Source organism: Brassica oleracea, chromosome C8 (genome assembly GCF_000695525.1).
Source record: "Brassica oleracea var. oleracea cultivar TO1000 chromosome C8, BOL, whole genome shotgun sequence".
In the NCBI taxonomy this organism is placed as follows: domain Eukaryota; kingdom Viridiplantae; phylum Streptophyta; class Magnoliopsida; order Brassicales; family Brassicaceae; genus Brassica; species Brassica oleracea.
Genome location: NC_027755.1, coordinates 30,915,862 through 30,926,281, shown reverse-complemented (window position 1 = coordinate 30,926,281; position 10,420 = coordinate 30,915,862). Strand labels below are relative to the sequence as shown.

At 38.5% G+C, this 10,420-nt stretch overlaps 1 protein-coding gene across 1 annotated transcript; it reads left to right on the top strand.

Annotated features, from left to right (window-relative positions):
* Positions 1-7,653: 7,653 nt before the first annotated feature.
* Positions 7,654-9,424, top strand: LOC106307510 (protein STRICTOSIDINE SYNTHASE-LIKE 10). Its single transcript, XM_013744490.1, has 3 exons — positions 7,654-8,034; positions 8,378-8,641; positions 8,717-9,424. Exons 1-3 carry the CDS (start codon positions 7,742-7,744, stop codon positions 9,282-9,284), a joined length of 1,125 nt encoding a protein of 374 aa, XP_013599944.1. The 5' UTR covers positions 7,654-7,741; the 3' UTR covers positions 9,285-9,424.
* The last annotated feature ends 996 nt before the right edge of the window (positions 9,425-10,420 follow it).

Below are 10,420 nucleotides of genomic sequence, written 5' to 3'. Positions count from 1 at the left end.
ACTCTTCTCTTCCCTCTTTCTATCAGTGTTATAAATTCTACGGGTATAAATTTTGCCCTTATTTAAATTCTCGCGATACAATAAAATTCCAGTTCTTTTCATAACACATCGAATATTTTTAGTATCTTTGATTCTTGCTATATTCATTAATGGCACCACCATACATCAAGTAATATAAAACACAATTTATTCTCAACTCACGCTGATAATTTTGTGTTTAACACTTGGAGAATCTAACTATCTATCTATACTAATAAAGTAGAGTATTCTCTCTTCTTAGGTCTTCACCTCAGCATATACCATGAGGCTTTTGTTGACATGTGGCATCTCCTCTCTTTAATTACGAACATAATATTCTTGATGAATGGGCTTCTAATTCTTTAATAACAGGCCCAAGTTAAACCTATCTTTTAATGGTCGGCCGGGCCGCCTTATATCCTGTTTATTATTTATTGGTCGGCTGAGCCGCCTCATATTCTGTTTATTATTTATTGGTCGGCTGAGCCGCCTTATATTCTGTTTATTATTAATTGGTCGGCCGAGCTGCCGTATAATTTATTTATTACTCTGCATTGATCGGCTGAGCCGTCGCATGATTTGACGAATGGGATTCTATTTCTTAAATAACATGCCCAAGTAAAACCTATCTTTCATCACTTCCACTTTGCACCTTGCCGACAAAAGTTTCAGGTTTTGTGTTCGTCGATCGTATTTCCTTCTTCTCCGTAACGTCTCGTTGATTTTACTTGGGTCTGAGCTTATGCCTAATTAACCCATTCATCCACTGTCCAGCATTCAATCCCCCTCATCGATTCCAAAGTAACCGTCTAAAGCTCCAACTGTAAATATCTACTCTTTCAGCCATGGTCAGCAAAGCTTCGACGAAATCTAAGCAAATTCTCTGTTAACTTGAGTCAATTCATAGATCATGGAAGGATCTCTATCTCTGGTGCTTGCTTTGATGTTGGACGAGGCATCATCTTCGTTCAACAGGTAAGTATAGCTCTCTTTGTTGTGTCATTAGATTCACTACATACCAATCTTTGTGTGATTTTAATTTATTTTTTGTATGCATATTAAAGGAACGAACATACTACAAGACCCTTCATGGAACTTGCATAACTAAAGCTCTTAAAAAGCCTAAGCCCCGCAAAGTTGGAATCTTCGATGTTGGTACCGAGAAAGGTATGCAACTAGATTCTTGGCAACTACTAACGGAAAAAGAGGGTGAATGAATTTTAGAGAAAGTTGTGTGTTTTGTTGTCGTGTGAGCAGGTAGGTCGGTGAAGGAGATCGTTTGCAAGAACCATGAGAAGGAGTTTAACTGGAGCAAGAGTTCCTTATGCTTTAAATTTCTCGATGTTAACAAAAAATCATCATTACATCCAGTAGCCCCAATTATTCGAAGGCTTTAGCTTCAAAAACCCATGTGGTATGGTCCACCAAAGGTTGTTCTTTTTATATGATTGCAACTTGGCTTGAACTATAAAAATATCCTTGCTTCTACGAGTATATCCGATTTCAATCATATGATTTCAACTTGTTTTTTTGGCTTACCTCCTTTGCAAGGCCTTGGATGGAAGAAAAACGTATATCTTCCTGGTGGATGGTGGACTTAGGCGAAGATCACCAGGTCTCCTCCATTACTTCTCTTTTTATCACATCATTTGTTTTCGTAAATACACATGCAGTCCAAGAACTTCATAACCTGAGTATCAGAAAACTTATTTCGTTTTTAGTTTGATATCTAAGACCCTAACCAGATAAGTATTGTGGGATGCAGCTTATGTGCAGCTACTACACTTTCAGACGATGGGTCAAGAGCATACGCTAGGTCTTGGAAGATTCAGGTATCTTATCTATATGTTTAACCCTAGACTTTATGTCTTATTAAGATAAGCACCTTAGGAAGATTATGTGTGTCTTGATGGGTATGAAGGGATCAATGGATGGGAAAACATGGACGGACTTGAGAACTCTACGGTTACTTGGAACTCTACGGTTGCTTCCGTTGAAAACTACACTGCTATGAAATATCCTGTTGACTGTCTCCACTACACACATGTGCCTTTCGATTACCATATCTACCCGTTCAACAGGTAAGTCTAGCTCTCTTTGCTGTGTCATTAGATTCACTACATACCAATCTTTGTGTGATGTTAATTTGTTTTTTGTCTGCATATTAAAGGAACGAACATACTACAAGACCCTTCATGGAACTTGCATAACTAAAGCTCTTAAAAAGCCTAAGCCCCGCAAAGTTGGAATCTTCGATGTTGGTACCGAGAAAGGTATGCAACTAGATTCTTGGCAACTACTAACGGAAAAAGAGGGTGAATGAATTTTAGAGAAAGTTGTGTGTTTTGTTGTCGTGTGAGCAGGTAGGTCGGTGAAGGAGATCGTTGAAGTCGTCTTGCAAGAACCATGAGAAGGAGTTTAACTGGAGCAAGAGTTCCTTATGCTTTAAATTTCTCGATGTTAACAGAAAATCATCATTACATCCAGTAGCCCCACTTCAAGACTCACTTATCCGAAGACTTTAGCTTCAAAAACCCATGTGGTATGGTCCACCAAAGGTTGTTCTTTTTATATGATTGCAACTTGGCTTGAACTATAAAAATATCCTTGCTTCTACGAGTATATCCAATTTCAATCATATGATTTCAACTTATTTTTTTGGCGTACCTCCTTTGCAGGGCCTTGGATGGAAGAAAAACGTATATCTTCCTGGTGGATGGTGGACTTAGGCGAAGATCACCAGGTCTCCTCCATTACTTCTCTTTTTATCACATCATTTGTTTTCGTAAATACACATGCAGTCCAAGAACTTCATAACCTGAGTATCAGAAAACTTATTTCGTTTTTAGTTTGATATCTAAGACCCTAACCAGCTAAGTATTGTGGGATGCAGCTTATGTGCAGCTACTACACTTTCAGATGATGGGTCAAGAGCATACGCTAGGTCTTGGAAGATTCAGGTATCTTATCTATATGTTTAACCCTAGACTTTATGTCTTATTAAGATAAGCACCTTAGGAAGATTATGTGTGTCTTGATGGGTATGAAGGGATCAATGGATGGGAAAACATGGATGGACTTGAGAACTCTACGGTTACTTGGAACTCTAGGGTTACTTCCGTTGAAAACTACACTGCTATGAAATGGCCTGTTGACTGTCTCCACTACACACGTGTGCCTTTCGATTACCATATCTAGACACAGTGAAGGAAAGTTTCCAAGTATGGCTTTTTACTTCTATCTCTTGTGCTCAGTGAACTGTCTTTGTAATCTTACTTGAACATGACATGGTGTGTTTCCAAGAAGGAAAAAACATTTATAGAGACGGTGGTAGCAGATGAAAGCGATATGGAAGGTGTTCCACCAGCTTGCTCGAGGATACTGAACTGGCATCTTCACTTGGCTGCCCTAGATGTCCCTTATCCACAAGGGTGGGTGATCCAAAATAATATCAAATCTGTTATAACTGTGAGATAGTTCCAAGATCACAACTTTTGACTGGTAAAGATTTATAGGGTTCATGAACTTTTGAAGTCTCAGGTGTTCAGGAACTTATAAGCAAAAAGTGAAGTTCAAGACTGAAAATTTGGTGTATTTAGTCTGAGATGGACTTATATTTTTTCCTTTCGACATTATTTCAATACACGGTCTGAGTCTATACCACAATGAACAAAGTAATGAATCGTTCACAATCATTGCATAACTGTTCATATTCTGTGTCTAGAACGGTTACAAGTATTTTCGAAGTTAATGGTCTTTCAAGATTTGATTCTAGGCTGGTTTAGTATGAAATCTAGCAGGGTGATAAGCCTTTGGAATATGTTTATTTTTGTGTGTTTGTGTTTTGTTAGTGAAACAATTAGGTTATTGACTTTGTGTTTGTTGAAATCATCTTTTGTGATTTTTTTTTTTACTTATGTGATATTGTTCGAGAGTTTCTCAAAAATTTTGTTTCTCGAGTTGTTGGAATCGTGATAAACACAATGGTATGGATCTTAGGTGAGAGTTAAATGATAATTTGCATTTATAAACTGATTTTGATAGCTTTTTTAAATTTCCTTTCAACCAAATGAAATTTTAGAATATAATTTTCTTCTTCGCTATAAATCAAAACACTATACGAACACCCACCTATATATCACTTCAATTTCTTTTTTTTTTGGCTTGCTAACTGAGAAACCTGTTGGACCAAAGCTTTACTTTTAAAAAAATATAGAAGTTATCATTTATTAGATATTTCTTAGGCAAACACAGATAGCTTCGGAAATGAATGTACAAACTCAGCTCCTCATCGATAAATTAGTTTACAAATAAACACAAGCAGCTCCAATAAAAAATTGAATTTTAAAACTCTTACTTCTTAGTTAACAAACAAGAAAGGACGTGATTTTTGAAAACCAAAATGGAGCCACCAAATTTACTAGAACGAGAACCTATCTTCTGATTTCTTGATGATCAAGTAACATAATTCATTTGGTAAGAAATTATACACCAATGGTCATTTAAGTGAAATGCATAACGTCCACAAAGAAACCGTTTCATCCTAAACGGATCTCCTATAAAAATGTCTGGTTTATCAACATATTGGTTGAGTTGATCGGAAGTCAGCCTTACTGCTCAACTTAAAGAAGAAACACACAAATATTACGTAACTTACTGATATAGATTTCATTACACAAATACGAAATATGGTCAACCATTAATCTAAAACATTACACCAAAAAATTACTAATTACAACAACAAATGTGACAAAAAAATACGTTGATAAACAAGAAAAAATGAATCGAAAAAAAAAAGTTACACAAAATCAAGGTCCGGGAACATAGTAAACCAACAAAATAACATCCAACTCCAAATGGATAATAAGTCAAACTTAGCCCAAATAAATAAATCTTTTTCGTGTCCTATCACTCCTTCATCAGTCACCCCAAATCGCCTACAATCTAAGCTCCAAATCCACATGCAATTAGCTTCTACATTAAGAAAAATTAAAAAAAATTACCATTAACCAGTAATACAATAGCAATAATTGGAGCAAACTAAAGAAAATTTAAAAGATATAAATGTTTACCCTTCTTCGCCACATGCTATTCGTCTTCTTCATTACACACTTAAATAGCACGAGAAACTATCATTTTCTCCTCGGCATAAAACTATAGAAGTACACATCTATTGACCTAAAATAAACCTATAATTATCCCATTATAATAAATTTACAGTTCAAAAATCAGCAACAAAACAAATGAAGACCAACGTTGGGAATTTAGAAACAGAAACCTCTCCTTTCTACTAAGATGCTTTTGAAGATATAGTACATAAATTGAATAATGTGACATTTCCTAAAACAAATTACTAATTTACTATTTAGTAGAAACAATTATATATCCTAATGAACAATCAAAAGAAAAAAATACCCAACAACTAGAAAACATAAAAACATAATATATGTTTGCTAGAAACCCATATCGACCATCAAAATGTAACATCTCCAACAACATCATACAAAGCAGGTAAAAGAACAGACACACACGATGTAAGAGCTTATCCACATATACTGGTGATTCAAGGATTATGAACGATTTCAACTCATTAGAGAATAAAATACGAACCCGGCGCGTAGCGCCGGAATACCACTAGTCTTATTTAATATCAAAGGTAGCAATACAATGATTTGAATATCACAACTTAATGGAAAAAACAAATTAAAACGATGAGCCAAAACAATAATGAAAACATAAAGATACCAGTAGGTACGATAACTTAACATGTAAAAAAAAACCATGAGAAGAAAAATGAGCATTAGACCACCATTAACCCAAGTGCTTAAAGGGGTGCTTAGTGATTTTTTTATTTAAATAAAAGGAAAATGAATTAATTAGAGAGGACGCGCTGCTTAATTAGGCTTCAAAGGAAGCGATGCTAATGGGACACATGTTGGCATGATGTGAGTCGGCGTCCCTTTCTCTCTCTCTCTCACGAAACACAAGCGTTTCTTCTGTATCTCTCTCGACGACTCCGCCTTCAATCTTCTCCTCCTCTCGACGAAATCGATCTCTCCTCGACGCCTCCTCGACGGCTCCGTGGTCAATCGACGATGATGTCTCCTCGTATCTCTCGCTCTCCTCGAAGCCTCCATGATCAATTGACGATGATGTCGCCTCGTCTCTCTCGCTCTCCCCGAAACCTCTGTGATGATCGACGATGTTCTCTCCTCGTCTATCTCGCTATCCTCGACGCCTCCTCGACGCCTCGTTAAGAAACCGACGCTGATCTGTCCTCGTCTCTCTCTCTTTCCTCGACCACTCTGCGATGAATCTCGGCGTCTCGCGGTGTCGATCTCCCCGGGGATGAAGCTCCTCCATCTCTCTCTCGGCGTCTCGCAGTGTCGATCTCCCCGAGGATGAAGCTCCTCCATCTCTCTCTCTCGGCGTCTCGCAGTGTCGATCTCCTCGAGGATGAAGAATCACTTCACACCTCTCTCAGGCCCGGAGTTCTCCTCTACGTCAACAAAAGAAAGGTATAATAAATAATTTTAAATAATTAAAAAAAAAAATAATTAAGAACCCCTAATTAAGCACTTACCATTGGGGCACACATTCTGCTACTTTCTTAACTTGAGTTTTTAAGTACATGTAAAGTACAATTAATTATTTAAATAATCATTAAGCACCCTATATGGGATGTTAGGGTTAAAGATGGTCTTAGATCCTTGTGCTCACCAGTAGGTGATGTAAGAATGCTCAAAAAGTAACGTGACCATCTTAGGAGAAGAAACAACCCAAAATTTTTGGTTCAATTGGATCAAACTCCATGGTATCTTTACTTTAGACTGTACGTAGTTTCCTCATTCAAGAAACATTAGCCATATTTACCGTTGTATGACTGAATATGTTGAGCGCGAGTAACACTACACCGCAATCACAATAGGACTGTGAATTCGTGTCAGCAACCTCCACTTGTTGCTGGAATTCAGAAACACCATATATGTATGCTCGTGTCCATCACATTTGTATGCTCATGAAAATGTAAAACTAGCAAGAAGAGGCAGAACGGAACCGGAACAAACACCATCTGACCACCCAACATTCTTATAAAACAAAGCAGAATACAACCAGAATAGAACAAATCGATGAAGACTAGCCTCATCTGCTTGACACCATCGGAAGGCTCAACAAAGATAAGAACATATGAGGCTAAAAGCCCACATATAACCCATGGATCACTGACGGCGAGACAGGACGAAGACCGACCGAAGAGAGAACTCCGAGTGCCGATACCTAGTCGACGCCAATTCAAAGCGAAAAGAGATGATGACAAACCACCACAGCCATGACAAGCCAGATCCGCAACAGACAAGACCATTGCTACGATCTAAACTCCACAAAATTCTATACAACACACACAACCTAAATCAAAACAAAGTAAAAGAAGACATAGGCCTAAACGAGTTCTGGTACTATTCTTGAATCTTGTTGAGCCACTTTTTTGAATATCATAAATGGGCTGGTTGTTACAATTCTCTGTTATAAACTGGGCTGACTAATGGGCTTACTTAAAATCCATTAACAAGAAGTTTAGTTTCGTATTCATTCAAGGCTAAATCCGAAATTAAATCAAAACAATAATTACGCGATCCGGTTCTTGAACTTCCCTTAACCGTTCCGACAAAGGAAGCTTCGTAAACAGTGTAATTGTAGCGACATCTCTCACTAAACTACCATCATGACGATGCTCACCGTATTCTTCTCAACAGCGATTGTAACGACTATCGCAGTCCTTGCCTCCTTGAGTAGCCAAAAAGGTTCGGGAATCTTCGCACCGCCTAAAATCGCCGGCTCCCGTGATGTTTTCCCGTCGGCGAAGGTGGTTAACCTCACCGGAGCCTCCGGTCCGGAGAGCGTAGCTTTCGATCCGTCGGGTGAAGGTCCGTACGTCGGTGTCTCCGACGGTCGTGTCCTGAAATGGCGCGGGGAGTCGCTTGGATGGTCAGATTTCGCTTACACCTCGGCGAATAGGTGATTTGGCTTATGCTTTTGTCAAAGCGGTGTCGTTTTGAGAGGTTTGTTAGGTTTATAGCTAACCTTAGTATTAGCTTAGTGAGAGAAAGATCATTCTTTTAGCAACTTAGTGTGTACTTGTAAGCAAGCAATGTGCTTTTGTCACTCATGCCTTGTGGTAGTTTTAGAGGTTGCTTGCTTGTCATCATTATCACATAAAGACTCGTTTTCTTTGCAGAATGAATCTCAAACAGTTGTACTACATATTGTGCAATTCAGTATGTGATATGGATATAATGTTGTTTAAGCATTTCGTTCCTCTTTTTTTTACTCATCATTTGTGAATTTTTATGTGGTTCAGGCAGAAGTGTGTTCGCCCCTTTGCACCAGAGCTGGAGCATGTGTGTGGAAGGCCATTAGGATTGCGTTTCGATGAGAAAACCGGTGACCTTTACATCGCGGATGCATACTTTGGCCTTATGATTGTTGGTCCTGCTGGTGGTTTAGCCAAGCCTTTGGTTACAGAAGCTGAAGGGCAACCTTTTCGTTTCACTAATGATTTGGACATTGACGAACATGAAGATGTGATTTACTTCACAGACACCAGCACCAGGTTCCAGAGAAGGTAAGAGCCCAAAAAAAAACAACATCTTTCTTTGATGCATGAATTTAAAACTCCAAAGGCGTTGTCGTGTTTCAGGCAATTCTTGGCTGCTGTTTTGAACGTGGACAAGACAGGGAGGCTGATAAAGTACGACAGATCAAGCAAGAAAGTGACGGTTTTAGTACAAGGCATTGCGTTTGCAAACGGCGTTGCGCTAAGCAAAGACAGGTCTTTTGTATTGGTAGCTGAGACCACCACTTGCAAGATCCTAAGGCTTTGGCTCTCTGGTCCGAAAGCAGGAACACAAGACGTCTTTACTGAGCTTCCTGGTTTCCCTGACAACATCAGGAGAAACTCGAATGGAGAGTTTTGGGTCGCTCTTCACTCGAAGAAAGGTCTTTTCGCTAAGCTCTCGCTCTCTCAGGCTTGGTTTAGAGATTTGTTGCTGAGATTTCCGATAAGTGGACCGCGTCTGCACTCGCTGTTCACTGGAGGAAGACCTCATGCGACGGCTATGAAGCTGAGTGAATCAGGAGAGGTTTTGGAGGTGCTTGAGGATAGAGAAGGGAAGAGGTTGAGGTTTATAAGCGAAGTGGAGGAGAAAGATGGTAAGCTTTGGATTGGTTCTGTTCTTATGCCTTTTCTTGGTGTTTATGACTTGTAGTTTTTCTACACAAGTGTCTATGTGCACGCATGTTAACTCTTCTTTGTTACGTCCTTCTGTATTTGGAATCGGTGTCGATAGAGACTCTTAAGTACTCTGTAATGATAGTATTAATAAAACAGAGAAGTTTAAAACGTTAAGTATTTTTGCAAGTGGTGTGATGACAGTAAGGAAAACGAGTGGCTAGTTCCATGTTCGAGTGGTTATCTTATCCATCGTTTGCTATTTCTTCTGGATACAACTTAGTGCGTATTCTACGCGAAGTTAAGTATCACGAGATCAGATCATAACTATTGACTATGATGGCGTACATTGCATATTGTCAAATTCGATTTGTTCATTCTAGATAAATAGAGAATCAGATAAGATCATATTCAAGATACATGTGACATAAGAGAACAGAAGTCGTTAGCAAAGAAAGAAAAAAAAAGATTAATGTGTCATTTTTTTCTTGACATTAGTACTGATGTCCGACGTAAGAAGATTTGACTACGTGCTACGTCTGAATTGGGTATCTTTGAGTCTTTGTGACTTCTGTGGTCGAGAATGAAATGATATCACGTGAAAATGCGGTTAACACGTTTATGTGCGGTTTCCCTTTAAATTAAAGTTTGGTTGATATCGGATCCCATTTAACTTAAAATCATACATTAAAAGTATATGACACCAGTATTACGAATTTAATCACTTTTCTCACAACAAACAGTTTATATATATATATATATATACAAGACCAGTACTACTTGAAATCAATACTGTGGAGATCGATTCCTCCTCAAACGAACTTTAAACTTGTGATCTTCTTCTTGATTTGAACTTGAACCGTGCGAACTAAGAGAGCACAGACGAGATATTGACCCGTGTTCACTGTACCACTCTTAACTAAGAATTGCCGCTATACTTCACCGGAGCTGGAATTGTACCAGCAATTTGACTATACCTCCAACGGATGAACTAGCCACCGTTTTTACAACTCGATCGCCTTGCTCTCTCTCTCTTTATCTCTCTGATGACTGATCTAACAAACTTAATCAGCTCAGATTAATAACCCTAACTAACAGTTAACTGACCCTTATAAACGGAGTTAGCTAACCATCACATGTACACAAACCACAAGCGTGTTTCCTAGCCAAAGA